Source organism: Schistocerca nitens, chromosome 11 (genome assembly GCF_023898315.1).
Source record: "Schistocerca nitens isolate TAMUIC-IGC-003100 chromosome 11, iqSchNite1.1, whole genome shotgun sequence".
Classification (NCBI taxonomy): Eukaryota; Metazoa; Arthropoda; class Insecta; order Orthoptera; family Acrididae; genus Schistocerca; species Schistocerca nitens.
This window is the reverse complement of record NC_064624.1, coordinates 176,117,446-176,140,504: the sequence shown is the minus strand read 5'-3', so window position 1 is coordinate 176,140,504 and position 23,059 is coordinate 176,117,446. Positions and strand designations below refer to the sequence as shown.

The 23,059-nt window shown below is 40.6% G+C and overlaps 1 protein-coding gene across 1 annotated transcript in view; it reads left to right on the top strand.

Annotated features, from left to right (window-relative positions):
• LOC126212750 (serine/threonine-protein phosphatase 6 regulatory ankyrin repeat subunit C-like) overlaps positions 1 to 23,059 on the top strand; it is a 160,643-nt gene that overhangs the window by 77,382 nt on the left and 60,202 nt on the right. The window contains exon 9 of the mRNA XM_049940158.1: positions 18,897 to 20,163. Within this exon, the coding sequence (XP_049796115.1) occupies positions 18,897 to 20,163 (1,267 nt within the window). The remainder of the gene's footprint in view (positions 1 to 18,896; positions 20,164 to 23,059) is intronic.

The window sequence follows — 23,059 nt, the reverse complement described above, 5'->3', positions numbered from 1 at the left end:
TCCAAAAATTAGTATAATTCAACACACAATAGACTCTGAAGTCATTTGTTAATAAAAGTTATCCATAAATTTAGAAAAAACTACATTAAACACATCTATATTAAACAACAGAATTGCAGCCGTCACGCTCCTCAATACACGCAAATGTTAAGTAAGAAAATATTGCGACTATTAAGTATGAACTGGTTTTTCATGAAAAACTGTCAGCTGACAAAAAGAAAATTTACACAAAGTCCTCCCTGAAGTGACTTGGCGACTTCTGTGTAATCACGTGACAGAGGAACAGTTTTCCTATACTAGTGTCACCCACTCTGTATGTCCATTCAATGAGACCATTAGCAACACTACATAAAAGTTAGAAGAGAATTTAATTATGGTTCATTAAAATCAGTGCCTCTAGAAAACAGCATTGAACAAAAGAAATCTTCCAAATAGGCATATACAGGGTGTACATAAAGTCCAGGAACACTTTCAATTATTTATTGCATAAGAACAAAACATTTTACAGAATTCACATACATGTCATTTTGAAGAGAAACCTGATAGTATCTTTTTCCATGTATACCACCACAGCGTAGTTTGGTAATTTGCCGATAGTCAGCGCTACTCGCAACCATGGCGAGTGCAGGTGCGGAGCGAGCTTTCTGTGTGTTGGAGTTCGACAAAAACAAGTGTGCTACAGCTGTTCAGCGGATGTTTAGAACCAAGTACGGTAAGAAGCCACCAACACGGGAGGCCATTTACCACTGGAACAACAAATTCGTTAATACGGCTTGCTTGTGCCCAGCAAAGAGAAGCAGACATCGCAGTGTGGGTGAAGTGAATGTGGAGCACGTACGAGAGACATTACATTTGTAAGGAGTCCAGAGAAATCAGTGCGTCGTGCATCGCATGAACTCGAATTGGCTCCAGTGACAGTGTGGAAAGTCCCACGACAGAAACTGTCTGTGAAACTAGTGCAGAGGTTCAATGACGACGACGAAGACAAGCAATTTGAGTTTTGTTCGCAGTTGCTACAATTGAGTGAGGATGGGGATGGCATTGTTGATCGTTAAATTTTTAGCGACGAAGCCACTTTTCACACTAATGGGAAACTGAACAGGCATAATTGTCGAATCTAGGGTACAAAGCATCCACAAAAATGCATTTCATTTGAGCGTGATTCCCCAAAGGTAAATGTTTTTTGTACCTTGCCACGTTGAAAACTGCACGGGCCATTCATTTTCGCTGAGAGCACTGTCACAGAATATTCCTACTTCGACCTGTTGCAGCAATGGCTGATGCCTCAAATGCAATCAGACTCCCCACTCATCTTTCAGAACGATGGGGCTCCACCCCATTTTTATCATGAGTTCATGGGTACCTGAACAGAGAGCAGCTGCATTGATGGATCGGTGTGCTACAGAAGGGGACAGATGTTTCATGAAATGGCCTCCACGATCACCAGATCTCACTCCATGTGACTTTTTTCTGTGGGGACACATTAAAGATCCGGTGTATGTACCGCCTCTGCCATGTAGCAGAGCTCCGGGAGGGAATACGGGAAGCGACTGCCACAGTCAATGATGCCATGCTGGGACGGGTATGGCAAGAATTTGATTACCGTATTGACATCTGCCAGGTCACTCATGGTTCACATATCGAATGTTTGTAAGAAAATTTTGAGAGTTTCTCTTCAAAATACAATATGTATCACATGTGTACAATGTTTAGTTCATGTGCAATAAATAACTGAAAGTGTTCCCGAACTTTATGTACACCCTTTAAAAAACTGTATACTACATCTATTAATGAAATAAAGCATCGTGTTTTCCCTAGTATCAGTGTGTTTCCACTGAGTCAAATTCTTCCATGCGACATCAGTCTTTCCTCTTCGTTCTTGCTTCTCCTTCCAATAATAACACTCTGATGCACATTTGCTTTAGTGCTTGCAGACCAACACAGTGCAATAAAATGCCACTTGTAACAAACCCTTGTTAATGACTTGCAGGGACAATGTTGAAAGGTAGACAGTTCTACAGTAATCCACAAGGAATCACAGTAAGCACTATAAGTAGTTTACTGTGGCGCAACGACTAATGGTGGCCTCCAACATCAGAAAGACTTAGCATGCTCGGTGGCATTGAAAATCCCCTAGGACATAATCACAGCTTGGGTACATAATCAACAGTGCATGTTCCATCTCAGTTGCTGTCAAAAATGGACAGTCCGAGATCATCCATGGCGCCATGGTAACTGACCTCAAGTGCACCATCTCACCACCCACATCGCCTCAATGCACACCTCCCATGCCACCTCACGTGCACCAGCACAATTCCTGCCAGCAAAATGCCACGTGCTCTGTCAGTGTGGGACACGACCTGATGCCCACCATAGATGAAGTGGTGAGCCATGAGTGGCATGAGTGCCGACATGTCACAAACTCCCCCTCCCCCTGGTGAAATTCAGCTGGGTCCGAAAATTCTCCTTCCTTAATTTTTGGTATCTGTCTTAATCGGACAGAGATGGGCCCTTAGCTCCTGACCAGTGTGCAGTTCTTGTAGCAGCACTGTTATAACTTCGTCCAAACAGGCGTTGGAAGGCCCAATGGCGCCGACCGGCCGACGTGTCATCCTCAGCCCACAAGCATCACTGGATGCGGATATGGAGGGGCATGTGGTCAGCACACTGCTCTCCTGGCTGTATGTCAGTTTATGAGACTGGAGTCACAACTTCTCAATCGAGTAGCTCCTCAGTTTGCTTCACAAGGACTGAGTGCACCTCACTTGCTAACAGCGCTCGGCAGACCAGATGGTTACCCATCCAAGTGCTAGCCCAGCCTGACAGTGCTTAACTTTGGTGATCTGGCTGGAACTGGTGGTACCACTGCAGCAAGGCCGTTGGCAGCACTGTTATAAGGGTAAGACAATAATAGAGTAATAATGGTCCCCTATACCAGGCCAACAATTTCTTAGTAATACTATCAGCTGACTTACTATTCCCTTGAAAATTCTTAACGTGGACCTCATCTCCAACTTGTTAAGAACTGCGTTCCTTATTTAAGTGTATTGCTTCCATTCTATGGCCCCCTGGATATTCTTCCTGGTTGTCCTCTACTGATTCGCAACTTGCTGAGAAGTCTTTCCTTTAGACAACGGGTCCTCTAATGCCCACAAATTGCACAGTGGAGTTGCCACCTCATACCCAACAGGCACCTAGGCCAGTACTGATGTGTATGTGTCACAGAATGCTGTATACAATGACATAGCCCCAATTATCACAGTGAACGATCCCAGTTGCTCTGGCCCTTGTGATGACACACAATCAATGTAGATCTAACATTATGATTGAGGCATTCAGCAAAAGAAGGGTTGGGGTAATGTGAAGTTGTGGAAATATGTTTTTACCCCCATCCCTAAAGAGAACTACACAAACGCCTCAACCGACTGACTGGCCAGGACGGGAGCAATGACCTTTCCTGACAGTCACTAAGGATATGATCAAACTAGAACTATGGAACTGGCTTAGGAAGCAGCACGTAGAATATTGGACCAAGATCCATAAACAAAAATATGGTAAGGTAATGATGCCCAAGCCATGTTTTAAAAGAAGCTCTGTAATCTTGGGATTGAACAGGAAAGAGATCAAACTCATGACTGGACTGATGACCGCCCATGAGGATTTCAAAAAACACCTGCACACAGTGGGTATAACGAAAGAAGTTCCCTAAGTGTAGGATTTTTTTATGAGGGTGAAGAAATTGCATCACACCACATCTTCGAATGCATGGCATTGGAGAGTAAAAGATACAGAATCTTCGGGACAGTTAGACCTGAAGAAATTATGTCTAACAAAAAACTGGTAAAGGGACTCCTTGCACTATTTAAGGGCACTGGTTGGCTTTACTACATATACAGGGAGAGGTACCGCACAAGAAACTCGGTTTTGGTGCAGGTAGTGACGGGTTAGACCAAAGTTGTTTTGGCTTCCCTGTCAAAATTAAATCAAATCAAATCAAAACGCCTCAGCCTTGCATTATCGGTGACCACTGACTTTGGCGGCCCGAAAGTCCTAAAGCCGGCCGCGGTGGCCGAGCGGTTCTAGGCGCTACAGTCCGGAACCGAGCGACTGCTGCGGTCACAGGTTCGAATCCTCCTTCGGGCATGGGTGTGTGTGATGTCCTTAGGTTAGTTAGGTTTAAGTAGTTCTAAGTTCTAGGGGACTGATGATCTCAGATGTTAAGTCCCATAGTGCTCAGAGCCATTTGAACCATTTTTGAAAGTCCTAAAAATTCTGGGTAATTGCTCGGGTCGTCGCACCTCTGGTTGACAGCAGTCACATAAATCTAGTACACGCATCAGTACACACGAAAGTGTATCTATTCCCCTCCTTAGACCTTGGTAACGGGCCAGCAAAATCGATATACATTTGGCAGGGAGCTTTCTTTGTGGGTTTAGATGCGAATTTACCAACCCTGATATCCTGAGCTGGCTTGGTCATAGCACATACGTGGCAGCTGGGTACCCTCCCGTCCGTATTCGGTCACAAGGACTGTCGGATTTTTTTCCTGAGTCTTGTAGACACTCCTACTGGGGATTCGTGAAAATATTTGAACAACAAAGCCACCTCTTGTCCCCATCATGGACCGCTATATTACTCTCCGAATTCACACCCACGTCTCCATCATTTTTCTTAAACCATCATTTTTCTTTTCTGGCAATAATAAAATTTACTCAAAGCCCTCCTTGGCGACTTCTGAATAACGAAACTTACTAACAATACAAAATGTGACTGAGGAACAACTCGCCTATGCTAGTGTCACCCACTTTGTATGTCTGTTCAATCAGACCATTAACAGCACTACATAAAAGACAGAATAGCATCGCCGCAATATAATCCTGTGTTTTCTTCGCCTGTTGTGCGTCAACACCGACCAAGTCGTTCAGGTTATCAATATAATGATCTAAGTGGGCCTATGCCGACACTCTACTACTATCCTGAATAATTTCTACAATTTCTATCAATGCGTCACAAATGGCAGCAGGGACAAACTTATCTCATCAGGTGTGGTAACTTTATACACCACCTGCCGATGGCTGTGCTGACATACTTGTTCAATCAACTTCTGTACCATACCCCATGACTCTAGCCCATGTCTCTCCATTTCGTAAACAAGCTCACCTCGTCTCTGACAAGCCAGATCCTTGGCAACATTGTGGAAAATACAAATTAATAAAAATCCACTACTTAATTTAAGAATGCACTACTTACCAAAAATGTAATGGGCGACTGGAAGTCAAGATGCGGAATGACTCATTTAGCGTTAGGGGATCTTCACCTGTCATATACATTTATTTAAGAAAAACAGAGACACTCAAAAAATGAATAAAATTCAACTCACAATAGTCTCTGAAATCATTCATTAACAAAAGTTACCCATAATTTTAGAAGAAACACCAGTAAACTCATCTCTACTAAACAACAGGCTTGCAGACATTAGGCTCTGGAACATACGCAAATGTAAATTTAGAAAATATTCCAATTATTAAGTATAAACTGGAATTTCATGAAACATCGCCAGCTGGCAATAAGAAAATTTACTCAAAGCCCTCCTTGGCGACTTCTGAATAACGAAACTTGCTAACAATACAAAATGTGACTGAGGAACAACTCGCCTATGCTAGTGTCACCCACTTTGTATGTCTGTTCAATCAGACCATTAACAGCACTACATAAAAGACAGAATAGCATTTAATTATGGTGCATTAAAATCAGTTCTTCTAGAGAAACAGTATGAACAAAAGAAATCTTGCATATAGAAAGAAAAACAGTACACAACCTACATTAATGAAGTAAAGCAATCTGTCTTCCCTTCCATCAGTGTGTTGTTGCCGAGTCAAATACTTCCATATGACTTCAGTCTTTCCTGTTGGTTCTTGCTTGTCCCGCCAACAACAACACTGATACACATCAGCTTTTGTGCTTGCGGAACAACACAGTGCTATAAAATGCCACCTGTAACAATTTTGAGTTAAGAACTTGCAGGGAGAATGTTGAAAGGTAGTCAATTCCACAAAAACCCACAAGGCCAGCTCCTTGGAACCACGATAAGCATTATAAATGGTTTACTATGACATCGCGACCAGTGCCAATCTCCGATATCAGGAACACTTAGCATCCTCAGTGGAATTCTCTATCATCTTGGACATAATCACAACTTGAGCACATAATCCACAATATGTGTTCCAACATAGTTACTGTTATACATGACCCTGGGTCGAATGTACATATAAAAGCTTCATATGGTATAGGCTGACAAAAAAGTTAACTCACTGTGACAGATAATCATGGAAGACACAACACTTATTCTGAAATTATCTCAAGAATAGGAGCCTGAGAAGTATTTGCCACATTTGATGCATAAAAGTAATGTGAATCATGTGACACATGAAGATGTGCATGTTAACAACCCACCACAAGATGGTGCCACTGAAGAATAAACAGACAGATCAAAGTGGAGATCACTTTCTAAAAAACATGGAAACCTGTCAATGTTAGATGACACAGTAACATGTATATCCATAAACGCAGTAAGTAATGTTCAACGAAATGTGACCAGGAAATGTCTTAAATTATGTAGCACATACTAAAATATAAAGTAGTAGAACCTCTGTAGAGTAAGAAACTTTAAATAAAATAAAAAACCTATAGAGGAATAGAATCATAAATATGCCATGGGAAGGGAAGAACTTTCTAAGGTACATCAATATAGAATGTGAAGAAATGTTGCCGCAAACAACGACAGCAGTTTATCAAAAACTGAAAAACGTGAAAAATGTACAAGTAGAGGAAGAAGTAAAAGTGTTAGAGCAGAAAATAAAACAAAGTAGGACAAACATTAAATACGAGGCTAAAAATTTGTCAGTAAAGACAACAAGAAAACCATGTTTGGCTGGACATCTGTTTAGAAATAGTATACGGGCATATAAATACGAAAAACCGACGTATAAGGTAAAGAAAATGAAGATTTTCTTCTTTGATATGCAGTTTCCTGATGTGGGGACGTGTAGAAGACCTTACATAAAAAAATCAATGCCTAGCTATGGCTAAATACAACTACAGGGTGCTTGAAAAAGAATTCCCGACTTTTAAGTATGAGTAAGTATCAATAAAAATTACATCAGCAAGTACATATCATGAAAGAGAATTCCTTCAAGTTTTGTTTAATGTTAGTAGGCTTCAACGTAGGATCCATACATTGCCCTATCCACGTCAAGACGATACTCCACTTCTCGCCACGTATTGACCAACATTTCAGGTGTAACTGTCCCAGCCGCCTCGACGATTCTTTCCTGTAAATGATTGATGACCCTGATCTTTTCACTGTACACTACATTTTTTATTTCGCTCCAAAAGAAAAGGTCCAGTGGGGTTAAGTCTGGGCTTTGTGGTGGCGAAGTCATTTTGCCAGCCCTACCTATCTTATCCACCTTCCTGGATAGCGAGCGCCAAGAGCTGCACACACACACGGTTACTGTAATTAGATTAGATTAGATTAGATTAGATTAATACTAGTTCCATGGATCATGAATACGATATTTCGTAATGATGTGGAACGAGTCGAATTTTCCAATACATGACATAATTAGGTTAATTTAACAACATACTTAAGTTAATATAACAACTTTATTTTTTTGTGTTTTTTGTTTTTCTTTATTTTTTATTTTTATTTTTTTAATATTTTTTTCTTTTTTTTCTTAATTTATATCTAAAAATTCCTCTATGGAGTAGAAGGAGTTGTCATTCAGAAATTCTTTTAATTTCTTCTTAAATACTTGTTGGTTATCTGTCAGACTTTTGATACTATTTGGTAAGTGACCAAAGACTTTAGTGCCAGTATAATTCACCCCTTTCTGTGCCAAAGTTAGATTTAATCTTGAATAGTGAAGATCATCCTTTCTCCTAGTATTGTAGTTATGCACACTGCTATTACTTTTGAATTGGGTTTGGTTGTTAATAACAAATTTCATAAGAGAGTATATATACTGAGAAGCTACTGTGAATATCCCTAGATCCTTAAATAAATGTCTGCAGGATGATCTTGGGTGGACTCCAGCTATTATTCTGATTACACGCTTTTGTGCAATAAATACTTTATTCCTCAGTGATGAATTACCCCAAAATATGATGCCATATGAAAGCAATGAGTGAAAATAGGCGTAGTAAGCTAATTTACTAAGATGTTTATCACCAAAATTTGCAATGACCCTTATTGCATAAGTAGCTGAACTCAAACGTTTCAGCAGATCATCAATGTGTTTCTTCCAATTTAATCTCTCATCAATGGACACACCTAAAAATTTGGAATATTCTACCTTAGCTATATGCTTCTGATTAAGGTCTATATTTATTAATGGCGTCATACCATTCACTGTACGGAACTGTATGTACTGTGTCTTATCAAAATTCAGTGAGAGTCCGTTTACAAGGAACCACTTATTAATTTTCTGAAAGACAGTATTGACAATTTCATCAGTTAATTCTTGTTTGTCAGGTGTGATTACTATACTTGTATCATCAGCAAAGAGAACTAACTTTGCCTCTTCATGAATATAGAATGGCAAGTCATTAATATATAATAAGAACAACAAAGGACCCAAGACTGACCCTTGTGGAACCCCATTCTTGATAGTTCCCCAGTTTGAGGAATGTGCTGATCTTTGCATGTTACGAGAACTACTTATTTCAACTTTCTGCACTCTTCCAGTTAGGTACGAATTAAACCATTTGTGCACTATCCCACTCATGCCACAATACTTGAGCTTGTCTAGCAGAATTTCATGATTTACACAATCAAAAGCCTTTGAGAGATCACAAAAAATCCCAATGGGTGGTGTTCGGTTATTCAGATCATTCAAAATTTTACTGGTGAAAGCATATATGGCATTTTCTGTTGAAAAACCTTTCTGAAAACCAAACTGACATTTTGTTAGTACTTCATTTTTACAGATATGTGAAGCTACTCTTGAATACATTACTTTCTCAAAAATTTTGGATAAAGCTGTTAGAAGGGAGATTGGACGGTAATTGTTGACATCAGATCTATCCCCCTTTTTATGCAAAGGTATAACAATAGCATATTTCAGTCTATCAGGGAAAATGCCCTGTTCCAGAGAGCTATTACACAGGTGGCTGAGAATCTTACTTATCTGTTGAGAACAAGCTTTTAGTATTTTGCTGGAAATGCCATCAATTCCATGTGAGTTTTTGCTTTTAAGCAAGTTTATTATTTTCCTAATTTCAAAGGGAGAAGTGGGTGCGATTTCAATTGTATCAAATTGCATAGGTATGGCCTCTTCCATTAACAGCCTAGCATCTTCTAATGAACACCTGGATCCTACTATATCCACAACATTTAGAAAATGATTATTAAAAATATTTTCAACTTCTGACTTTTTGTTCGTAAAGTTTTCATTCAATTTGATGGTAATACTGTCTTCCTCTGCTCTTGGTTGACCTGTTTCTCTTTTAATAATATTCCAAATTGTTTTAATTTTATTATCAGAGTTGCTGATTTCAGACATGATACACATACTCCTGGATTTTTTAATAACTTTTCTTAATATAACACAGTAGTTTTTATAATTTTTGATAGTTTCTGGGTCACTACTCTTTCTTGCTGTCAGATACATTTCCCTTTTGCGGTTACAAGATATTTTTATACCCTTAGTAAGCCATGGTTTCTTACAAGGTTTCTTACGAGTATATTTAACTATTTTCTTGGGGAAGCAGTTTTCAAATGCATTTACAAAAATGTCATGAAATAAATTATATTTTAAATTGGCATCAGGTTCACGGTACACCTCATCCCAGTCTAACTGCTGTAGGCTTTCCCTGAAATTTGCAATTGTTAAATCGTTGACTGAACGTACCACTTTGGAGGACTGTTTAGTATTGCTGAATGGAGCGATGTCATATATTGTAACTAGCTGTGCACCATGATCAGAAAGACCATTCTCAACAGGCTGAGCATTTATCTGGTTAAACTTATCTTGGTCTATAAAGAAGTTATCTATCAGTGAGCTGCTATCCTTTACCACCCGAGTAGGAAAATCAATAACGGGTGTCAAATTGAAAGAACCGAGTAATACTTCAAGGTCATTTTTCCTATTACCCTCTTTCAGAGAATCTACATTGAAGTCCCCACAAATAATAATTTGCTTCCCCCTGTCTGACAGATAGCACAACAAGGAGTCCAAATTTTTCAGAAATAGATGAAAATTTCCTGATGGGGACCTATATACAGTTACAATTATAAATGTGCCTTTATTTAATTTAAGCTCACAGGCACATGCTTCTATATGTTTCTCTACACAAAACTTTTTTGTTTCTATACTTTTTGCACAATGATAACTTTTGACATATATGGCAACTCCTCCTTTCTCCATATTTTCTCTCATTACATGTGCAGAGAGCTTATATCCACTTACATTTACCTTATCCATATCAGTAACAATGTGATGCTCAGACAGGCATAGTATATCTATTTCATTCTCAGCTTCTAAATCTTCTAAACAAACCAGAAGCTCATCTACTTTATTCTTTAAACTCCCAATATTTTGATGAAATATACTTACATTATTTTTAATTATACCTTTATGAGAACCTTTCCTTATTCTAACATTTGCAGTACTCTCCTGTCTGAGTTTCTCATTGTGCTTAGGCCTAGTTCCTATACCAGTGGTCACACGGTGTTCAGAGAGGCAGATTATGTCAACTGGGTTGGGTGACTTTAATTCATCAATGCAATTACCTAGGACTGAGCTACAACTTGGTGGAAATAAAATTTCTGGTGATTGGTGAAAATTTATAATTGATAGCTGTGATTGGTGATCCAATGTGCTAGAATTGTGCTGTTTAATTTCTTTCCTAAACTGAAGATTTGTTTCAATCCTGACCTCTCGTAGAACTTGACATCTTTCTGTCTTACCTATCCTAAAAAAGGTGCTGCTCCAACACCTGTAACCACTGGTATTTTACCATTCATGGCAGTGCCTCCCCCCCTTAAATTTCCTGCTATTACCCCAGCCAGTTTCCCCTTCCCTTTCCTGTTGAGATGTAGGCCGTGCCTGGTATAGTCCCACCTACTGAGATAATCAACAGGAACCACACCAATATGAGCCCCCGCACCCGACCCAAGCAGCCGTTCCAACTCCAAATTAACTCTCCCAACAGAAGAGTCCAAATGAGGCCGGTCATGACGTCTCAGGACAGATACAAATTCAACATTGGTGTGTCTCGATGCCGACGCAATCTTTACCAGGTCACACTCTATACTGTACCCAGGATCTCTGTCAATGCTGTTCCCTGGCCCTCCCACAATAACCACGGTGTCTTCCCTGGTAAATCCTTTACAGAGTGAACCTAAATCCTCTGTCACCTGATCCAGACTAGCACTTGGTTTGAAAAAATTTGTGACCTGGTATTCTGGTCCTAATTCCTCCTGCAGAAGTTGGCCTACACCTCTGGCATGAGAACTGCCTAACAACAAAACTTTCTTCCTTTTCGATAACTTTCCTACATTCTTTTTCAATTTCCTATTGAAAGTTTGTTGTGTCCTGTCTACACCTACCTCTGCTTGAGGCTCATCAGTTTCTAACTGAAGCAACAGGTCAAACTTATTTTTGACATTCACCACAAAACTGTCAGACTTAGTTCTAGGCCTGTTCCTTCTGCTACCTGTTGCCACTTCCCACCTCTCTTTGCCCTTCTCCCTCCTTAACCTGTCCAGATCTTCCCTAGCCTGATCTAGCTCAGCCTGAAGGGCAGCAATTTTCCCCTCCTGTTCCACTATCTTCCTATCTCTGCTGCAAATCCTACATAACCACTGATGAGCCTGATCCACTTTCCCAACACCCACGCCACTGCAGTCCCCCCAGTGAAAAAAACTACTACATCCATCACACCAAACCCCGGAACTAACAATTCTACGGCAAGTCAGGCACTTCTCACTCATGGCAAAAATAGTACTTTAGCTAGAATAAATCAATTAAATTACCGAAAATCAAAAAAGACGTTACAAGAATTAAGCCTATTCACAAATGTATATAAGCAAGTTTCTGATTTAAAATTCCGCTGTTTTTCTGAGATCTGTATTAAAACAATGAAGGTATACGCTATTTATTATATATTTCACTCGATGGAATGAAAAAAAGGACAATTAAACGAGATACTTTAACTTTGATTCTCCAAAAACGTTACGAGAATTAGGCCTATAAACAAATGTATATAGGCAAGTTTCTGATATAAAGTTACGCTGTTTTTCTGAAATCTGTATTAAAACAATGAAGTTATACGCTACTTGCGGTAGTTTACTTATTTGTTACCGAGAAACTAGTTAAATTACCGTGAAACAAGAAACAAACACGTTTACAAAATTTAAGCCTAAGCGCGACTTCGCGAAGTTACGATCTTTTTGTGTTTTCTGAAAAAATACGCAAAGAAAAGTGAAACCTTTAATGGCAAGACTAAACGATACACTAATGCACGTATTTAATTTGTTGTCGGCGTTAAACTAAATTATATTACTGTCTAAATCACTTATCTTTCTGGAAATGGTTTCTGGCGTCACTTACTCGGCGGCCAGCTCAGTATCGTCCATTTGGGGAAACATGTACTCTATCGACATGTCACAGTAAATGCCTGGACGGAATGAGGGAACAGAGGGAAAAAACAGCACTGTTGCCATCTCAAGATCAAGCAGACCTGCAAACTGCAGGGGAGCCAAACTTGGAGAGTTGATGGATCAAACAGCACAAACTAGAATAGTGTATGTCAGTTTGTACAGATTCTAGGACACATTTAAACTAGGAAATTCTTTTTCAAACACACTGTACTTTAAACGTAAACTGTAGACAGTCATAAGTAAAATTACAAACTCTGAAAAACTTTCTTTTAGACCGTAGAATAATATACAATTTTTTTGCAGGAAGTAGATACCAATAAAAACTAAATACTTGGTCATGACACAGTACATAATGTAGGTGACAAGAATGGGAAAACAACTCCATTTGGTGATGGAGTAAACTGTAAAACAATAGCATTTCTTAAAAATGCAAAAGATGCAGTGGCATGGCCAAAGGACCTGTTATTAGTGCATGTTTTTTGCACTCTCCAGAATGGAAGATAGAATAATCAATAAAAATTTCACTAGAGAATACATAGTTAATTTACTGCCCCTGCGCTCTCATTAGGGGAAGATTTTAACTGCATGTTCATAAAGACGTGTAGAAGTCAAAGTTTTATTTTATGAAAGAGGTAAATGTTTCGGACATCCACAATACTTGCACCTCATTATACTTACACAACAGTCCACGACAAGAATAAATTCTGATGAGACCTCAATACGAAATGCAACATGTTGGAGTTATGGACACGTGACACACTAAAGAGAGTATGTAAGCAGAACAGAGACGAGTGAAAGATCTAGCAACGGTATGGGCCTCAAATGAGGAAATCTAATGATCTAACAGACTCTGACTATGGGCAAATTGTGACGGCCTGGCGTCGGGGAATAGAGCTCGACAGTTGATGCGCAACTGTTGTAAGCAGCCAGTGAAAGTCGTTGCCAGACGGTGAAACTAAGAGTAGGGGACGAGAATTTGTACGTATGTTCCATGTCAGATAGCCTTATCCATTCTGTAAATCAGCATAGGCGGCAGTTTGTGGCAGATCTGACGATGGAGCTCAGTGCTGGTGTAGGCACAACGATTTGAATCACATTTGCCAGTACTCATTTGTCGAACACAGGACTCTGTAACACACCACCCCTGCGAGTTCCCCATTGACCCAATGACTTCGTCAGCTACGACTTGAGCGAGCACAAGATCATCGAGATATTTATTTATTTATTTCATTAACAGTACAGGGCAGCCCACTGCCTTGAAATGTAAGGAGGGTCGGATGATTATAAATCCAACAGCAAACACTTCTCACTATTACGATGTTATTGGTATACAGTTGTTAATGCTTTTTTAAGTAATATGAAGAACATGATACATAAAAATCTCTCTAAGGTTACAGCGAATTGAGTGCTTAACAGTTCTTGAAATGGTTCTATATAATCTGTCCCTGCCTAGTTGATGAGAGTATAATTTGTACAATGCAAATGTCAAAGAAAAATAAAAATGAAAATGTTATACAATGACTATGGTGAAAATAATTTGCAATAAATAGAGGGAAGTAATGTACTGTATCTGGATGTGTAATATATCCTATGTAGTATGTTGGTTGCTAATGGCCTATTTCTACCTATTTCAGGTGAGAAGGTCTCGGTAGAACCTCGAGCTATTCTCACTTGAAATGGTTTGTGCTTATGTATGTTTACTGTGTTTGTGTGTGTGGTGTATTACTGAGAAAGTTGCAAGTCAGGACACTACATGATATTCAGCAGCTGTTTGTTTGCCCCATTGTTGGAAGTTGCAGTACATTCTGTGTGATTCCTTAGATATATACACCTGGTATTATACACATTAAATACTGACTAAGTATTTGATGCATGGAACTCATGAATTTTAGCTTTACATGAGAAATACACTTACGTTTGTAAATTTGTTAACAGATATAGAATGTAGCTCATAGCTACTTGAATGCATTATTCCTTAAATAACTTAATACATTACAGTTTTTATGCATACTTTACACAGAAAATCGAGATAGGACTGTGTTTCTATCATTGAGATAGGACCATGGATAAATGTAAAGGTACTGCCTTCATAGATGAATGACGTTTCTTGTTGCTTCATGTCCATGACCATGTCTGGATACTCCATCATCCAGGTGGGTGGCTGCACAGTTCGTGCACTGTGCCACAGATGTAGGACTCTGGGGGAAGTATTATACTGTGAGGGGCATTCTTGTGGGCTTGTTTGGGTCTTGTAGCCCTAACCAGAGGTATCAAGGCAGTTGTGAACATTACTGGATACCAACTGCGTCCATAAATTCTTTATGTCTCTCAGTATGGTGATCGCATCTTCCAGGATGATAATTGTCCCTGTCACTACGGCTGAAGCGCGATGCAGTGATTTCAGAAACATGGGAGTAATGTTTCGTCCATCAATTTCGGATAACTGTTTTCTCGCAGGGCCATAATCATGGTATGAAGATTTGTTGTGCAAGATAGTGAACTCATATTGAACTCCTGTCCACCAAATTCGGATAACTGCCAGTGTCATAAGGCCAGAATCGTGATATACAGATTGCATGAGCATCATAGAAAACTCATGTTGATGACTTGGGCACGAAATTCGGCTGATATGAGCACAATGTAACACTCCCTGGACATTACCAGGCGACATCTCCACCCCCCTAGACCATCATCCCATAATTTATGGGAATTGCGTAACGTGTGCATAGACATAAATGTGATTATCAAATTAGGAACTACCTGTTACTACAAAAAAGACATCAAGGCAGAAGTGTGTTTCACCCCTCCTAAATGAGTGTTTTGAGGGAAGTTCTGCTTAAATTGTGACAAACGTGTGACACAGTAAACAAAGAGTAGATTAAGAAAACCACAGAATGTTATTACATGGGTCTTCATGACATGTACCTAAACTGAAGTAGCACACAAAGCAACTTTGAGAGGATTAAGTAGAAAGAGTTCGTAATAATAAACATAACACATCTAACATTTACAAGTTAGTGTGTGTGATAGAATTACATTCAGTATAAACCATAGGGTATGCATATTTCAGGGAGAATAGAACGGAAAACAGGAACCACAAAAGAACAATTAATGTGCAAGGACAGAATGCAACGCCAGACCCAGGAAGAAACTGGAGAACAAGCTTCAGGCGATCTACCACCCTGTATGTGAATTCTTCCAACAAACAAGGAGTACCTGAGATAATGAAATCGTCTTCAAAAATACAGCAGCCAGTATTGATAGTATAAATTTGAATTTTTTGAATGGCTATTGACGACAGTTAGCGGAGAGTTTACCTGCACACATAATGAACTTTGGCCAAACTAGTATTAACTCAGTACTACCATAGTTAGCAGCATGACATATTTACTGGCAGAATATACATACATATTTCATACCTCACCTCAAATCTCAAATCACAACTAGTCATAATGTTCATGGATTTGGATAAGTGATGTACAAGGGTTGAAACTAAATAGTGGCAACACTGCTGTGGAGACACTATGCATAGAATTTCCTATTGTCGCTGATAGCACACGTTGACATCTTACCTCCGAGCAAAGGGACTCGCCCGTCCCACGTCACCGGCGTGCGCACAATCGACGGAAACACAGCCACTTGTGAGTGAGCGGTCTAACGTAACGGCGTCACTATGTTTTCGAGACAGGAACAACGGAGTTGGATCAAGATTGAGTGTGCCAGAGGTCATACAGCACGACAGGGTCATCAAGGTCTTCAAGAGGCGTGCAGGCAATCGGAATTGCCGTACAAAACAGTGGCACATTGGGTAAAAGCCTCCAACGAAGGTCGGCAAACTGTGGCAGACACGCATCGGGCAGGTCGTCCTAGCGTCTCTGAAGAAGACGTGCATGCTGTTGCCGCGTTAGTGGACAGTGGTCGACGCCATACGATTCGTGAGCTCACCCACGAAACCGGATTAGCGCATACGACTGTGCTTCACATCCGGAAGGAACACTTGGGCATGCGAAAATTTGCATCACGATGGGTTCCGCATGAATTGACGGAAATGTAGGTATGGATGCGTTATGACCCTGCTCAGACGCATTTGAAGCGCTATGAGCGCGGAGAGGCTTTCTTACGCCATATCGCAACATTTGATGAGACATGGGCCACATCGCATGAGCCAAAATTTAAACGTCAATGCAACGAATGCGTCATTGTGGGTCACCGCGAAAATCGAAAGTGCGTCAGAGCCCCACTATGGTGAAAGTTATGGTGATTCTCGTGTACGACTGTGATGGTGTTAGCCTAGCGCATTACATTCCTCCAATGCACAGTATTACTGTTCGTTTTGGAGCATCACCTGCGACCAGCTTTGCGAAAGAAGCGGTGACACTTTCTGTGCAACCCACCCATCATTTTGCACGACAATGCGCAGGCGCATACAGCACAAGCTGTGGCTGCTCTGTTCGGTCGATGGGAGTGGGAAGTACTGTACCATCCACCATACTCCCCGGACTTAAGCCCTTGTGATTTTGATTTGCTTCCGAAGATGAAGCAACCACTTCGTGGCATTCGCTTCAGAACTGTTCCAGAGATTTAACAGGCAGTAGACCGCTCCATTCCCACCATTAACAGAACAGGCTCTGCTAACGGTATACTACACCTTCCACATCGCTGGCAACGGGTTCTACACAACGCTGGTGACTACTTTGAAGGACAGTAACAGGTTCAAACATGTAACTCTTTTGTATCGGTTGTGAATAAATAGTTGTCATTATATAAGTTCCAACCCTCGTATATGGTCCACAACATTATAATAGATAAGGCGTCCAGAATTAGCTGTACAGACATCTTACAACACCATTATCAATAAAATGTCTGATTCTCCACAGATATGTCTTGTCAGTAACATTAAACGCAGCTAAACAATGTATTGCAAGAAATCCAAATTTATAAAGTGAGGAACACACTCCAGACGCCGACAAACGCTTATTGCCTCCACCGGGATCACTCCCAAGAAAGTACTGGGGAGGATGGGGAGATCGAAACCACTACCAGGTTGTTGCCGACTGTCCAATAGTTCAGAATTCACGCTTTCCGTCTCATCATTCGATAGGGAAGATCAAGAAGCATTTGACATAGTTTGCAGAACCCTAAGATCCATTTTGTGCATATACACTGTACAATTTGCAGTTGAATCAGCCACATTAGGACCTCCATGTCCATATAAGTTTTACAGAAGAAGATAGTAAGTACTTGACTGATCGATTGATGTTGGAATTATCAGTTGTAATACGCCACTTGGCAGAGAAACAGAATGAATTTGTTCTTAATTATCATTACTTAACAAAGAATTCATTATTTTTAGCTGCTGGGCACATGCAACATGAATCTTCTTTTACAGAATCCAGGTATTGACTGTTAAACTCATTGTAGAGTGTCTGTCACTTGCTAATAATGTTGTTTGAAAACTACAGAATATTCAGGGAGCCAAGATTTACATGGAGCAGTATTTTCTATGGCAAGCTAGACAATTGCATTAAACATTAATTTACTGTCATATGTGTGTATGCTTGCTATCGGTGCAAGTATGTTTATTTCTGCCAGCATTCATGCAGTAATAAGCATATTTGTGTGTATAGTACAGAAAGTCTAGTTACCATCATTGCTGCTTCTGAAATGTTTCCAGTAAATGGTTTCCTTTTAGAAAGCACTATTCTCTGTCTGATGATGCTGTGTCTGTACATGTGTAAATATGTGGACTAATTTTCTTATGCCATGACAGTAAATTTTCTTAAAATATCTGGAGATGTGATTAGTTTTGTGTGTCCTGTATATAAATGTGATGCCTGTGAAAGACCAGTATTAGCTGCATGAAGCAACTCTTCCATTATAGGACAATTAAGGCTTAACAATAGCATCTTGAGGCCAAAGCTACTCACTGTCAGGATTCAGTGTGACATAATGTGACAAGTGAACGTCTTGAAAGATGGAATGTAGCAATTCACATTGGACAGCGGATGAGCAAATTGAGAGGCTGATACTGTTGCACATCTATACTTTCTCATACAGAGACTTTTACATTATTCTGTATCGAGGAAAGGAGAGAACTGTAGATTATAGATTGACCAGTTGTCAATGCACAGATGTGTGTTTAGAACTGGTCTTAGTTGTGCTTCAGTGATACTGTTCTTCATGAGGTGCCTGTGTTTCCAGAAGAGTGTAAGAATTTCTTTCTTTTGTGCAGGAGCCTTTCTGGAGAGCAGAAGGGCCGAAGGCTGATACAGGCAGCTAAGGAAGGTTCAGTGGAGGAGCTGCAGGCCCTGCTTGTGGCTGGAACAGACGTGGAGGCGATGGACGGGAACATGACTGCCTTGCACTGGGCAGCGAAGCGGGGACACGTGGAGGTGGCGAGGCGTCTGCTGGAGGCTGGGGCAGAAGTGGACGCCAGGAATGACAGGAATAGCACGCCGCTGCAAATGGCTGCAGAGAGTGGCCACGCAGCTCTAGTGCGCCTGCTGATAGCGTCTAATGCTGATATCAATGCCAGGAATCAGTATGAGAAAACAGCAATGCACTATGCAGCACAGCATGGTCATGCAGAAATTGTGAATACGCTGCTGGAGGCCGGGGCTGAAGTGGACGCCAGGAATGACAGGAATAGCACGCCGCTGCAAATGGCTGCAGAGAGTGGCCATGCAGCTCTGGTGCGCCTGCTGATAGCGTCTCATGCTGATGTCAATGCCAGGAATCAGTATGAGAAAACAGCAATGCACTATGCAGCAGAGCATGGTCATGCAGAAATTGTGAATACGCTGCTGGAGGCCGGGGCTGAAGTGGACGCCAGGAATGACAGGAAGAGCACGCCGCTGCAAATGGCTGCAGAGAGTGGCCATGCAGCTCTGGTGCGCCTGCTGATAGCGTCTCATGCTGATATCAATGCCAGGAATCAGTATGAGAAAACAGCAATGCACTATGCAGCAGAGCATGGTCATGCAGAAATTGTGAATACGCTGCTGGAGGCCGGGGCTGAAGTGGACGCCAGGAATGACAGGAAGAGCACGCCGCTGCAAATGGCTGCAGAGTGTGGCCACATGGCTGTGGTGCGGTTGCTGATAGCGTCAAATGCCGACACCAACGCCAAAAATCAATATGGCAGTACAGCAATGCACTATGCGGCAGAGCATGGCCATGCAGAAATTGTGAATAGGCTGCTGGAGGCCGGGGCTGAAGTGGACACCAGGAACGGGAAGCAGAGCACAGCTCTGCACATTGCTGCATGGAAAGGCCACACAGCCGTGGTGCGGCTGCTGGTGGCGTCTAACGCCAACCCCAATGCCGTGAATCAATTTGGGATGACGCCGCTGCACTATGCGGCCAAGCACGGCCACAGTGAGGTGGCGGCACTGCTGCTGGAGGCGGGGGCCAACAGGGAGGCCAGAGATAATGATGGGAACACATCGCTAGACCTCGCAAGGCTGAACAAACACCAGAAGTTGATAGATATGCTAAGATGAAGCTAGAAGTGCGTCAGATATGTCTAGATCAAATTAATTTTCGTAATTTTTAAAACAAAGAATACAAAAAGATAAGCCCACAGTCATTCTTTGTATACAAATTAATATAACCCTTACAACTAATCCACTAGCACCACGATAAGAACGATAATGTGAGATCTCTATAAACTATAGTAAATAACAGGGGGTACACTTCCTTTCGTCAAAATTCGGAAAAATCAAAACATGCCGCAGTTACTGATAAAGACCACTTCTCTCTATCTGGCTACTGAAAAATACTTGATAGATACATGTTTGGTGCACTGAGCAACTACTGCAGATTTACGAGAAATGTGTTCCCAATTTCATATATGACCAGACTACAGCTGTGACCTCCATTCACAAAATCCTGCATTCACAAAGTCACTGTGATTCCTGCACAGATGGGGACTTACTGTTATTGCTACAATCTTTGACTAGACATGAAAACAGTATTTACGGTGTCAGTGTTTAATCATCTACTATGCAGTATCCTTCAGACGTGAATGTGTAATAAGTATGTCTTGTTGCATGTGGGAATCAGAGCGACTGTACAGTCTTGCACATTTTCTCATATGACGCCAATGCTCTGAACAGTTGGAGTCTCATCGTATTCGCAGTTCTGAATATATATTTCATACAGCTGCATATTGCAGCAGTATCTTTTCCTTCAGGCGTATATGCAAGGCTGAACGACATTTTTAGTAGATCATTAAACACAGACACTGCAAACGGTATAGGATAAATTTCAACAAACTCACATTTCTGTCATATACATTGTATAGTTAGATTGCATTTCCACTTTAGATTTAAGTTTCAACCTATTTTGGTGTCTTCCATGTGGATGGTACAACAATTTGCGCCTCTAGTTACGACATGACAGTATTACCAATAAAACATTGAATTTTCTCGTGTGTGTGCAGTACAGGTGATTCAAAAGCTAGTTTGTCTAGTTACAACGTGATGCTGGTAGCAATATTCACGCCCCATTGTGTGCTAATCATCTGAAATCGAATTATTAGTTTATGTTCAGTTAAAAAGATTTGTAGAAGAACATATAATCACACATTTCACACAGCTGAAATGCTCCAGTTGCAAGATACTTTACCATGTGTCAGGCAACATGGATCGTCGCTCTCACATGACTAGGTACCAGAATAAAGCTTCCCTCTTTTCTCTCTCGCCACACTTTCCTTCTGTCCCTCTTCATCGTACTTCCTTGACCCCAGCATCACATCAGCAGAGAGTTACCAGGAACCGCACATAACTCACTACTCGCTGCACAGCAGCCTTAGCCAGATAGAAGAGGACCCTAACAGCGCCCTCACTACCCCGAGTGCCAGAAAAGCTTTTTTTAGTGGAGTAACGTAGTGTCTATATTTTCTATGAAAAAATACAAGTTTTAGAAGTTTAACATTTTCTCACATAAAATTCGAACAAAATTACTGCTCCTTTGGTTAATAAACATAACTATATTATCTTCTAATTATAAAAACAGAAAAATTAATTAAAAGGTCTTATGAGATCGATTAGCACAGCATCAACCTCATATCTACAAATTAATTCGTTCTCTGCACATAAATATCACGTGCTCCAAGCATATTAGCTTCTCACACTTCGAACACCAATGTTTTGTTTTCCTACCTTTTTTTTTTCAAAAAAATGGTTCAAATGGCTCTGAGCACTATGGGACTTAACATATATGGTCATCAGTCCCCTAGAACTTAGAACCTAACTAACCTAAGGACATCACACAACACCCAGTCATCACGAGGCAGAAAAAATCCCTGATCCCGCCAGGAATCGAACCCGGGCGCGGGAAGCGAGAACGCTACCGCATTTTTTTTTTCAGTGTACTGACATATCTACTAGCGTTTTCTGGGAACTGGCGATGAAGGTTCTACTGGTCGATCACTTATCCTCTTTAGAGTTTCCCTTCAAAGATGTACGATTTGTTGTCTAATGTGAAGACCATCAGATTCAGCCCTAAATTATGAATGAAATCTCGGCACTTCATACGTGTTTTGTCACCTATGTTACTTTCTCTGTAGATTATAACTCCATGTATGGCAGCCACATTGCGTATACCATAAAAAATCGTCATAGGCCAACTTTTGCTGTCGTGGTGAACATCATAAATCGCACACAGTTCAAGTGTTACATCTACACTGGCTTTAGTTGTATTACAATAAGTAATCATTTCCTGTTTCCGTTTATCACCTGTCGATTGGTCCATGTTTTTACGATGATGTAAAGTATCAGGTACACTTGTCTTGTTTTTATCGATTGTGCCAACAGGAGTCAATGAATGTTGTTTCAAGAGACGAATCATAAGGCGTAACTAGTAAACTCTTACTTGTTTTCGCCAGAACTGAACAGCAAGATTATTGTGTGAAGCAGATAATCATAAACTGTGAGGTATACTTTTAAAAACCCTTGGAACTCTTCTCATACTCCACAGTACATGTACTTCTTAATGGTTTCTCTTGCAGCCAACACAAACAAGCTGCAAGTGAACTGTAATGTACACAGTCACAAGACAAGAAATACAAAGTAATCTTTATGTACACTTTGGGTTTTTGTCCTGTGTTCAGGGTGGATCCAAGCATGGGGAATTCCTACCAGTTTAAAAGAAAAAAATCACATAACTAGCCACTCTCTCTAGTACTTATCTGAAGATCCAGATAAAGAATTTAAAAAATGTGGCAGGTAGGATTGTTCGATGTAAAGCTATGTGTCAAATAGTAATTTGCAGTTGGAAGCAGCTATTTTGTTTGATAAAAGTTGTGTTAGTGGATGAAATATCTGGCTATCAATAGGAATTCATCAGTAACTGTTTAGTACAACTTTGGAGGCAGCATCTTCTTTCAAAGTA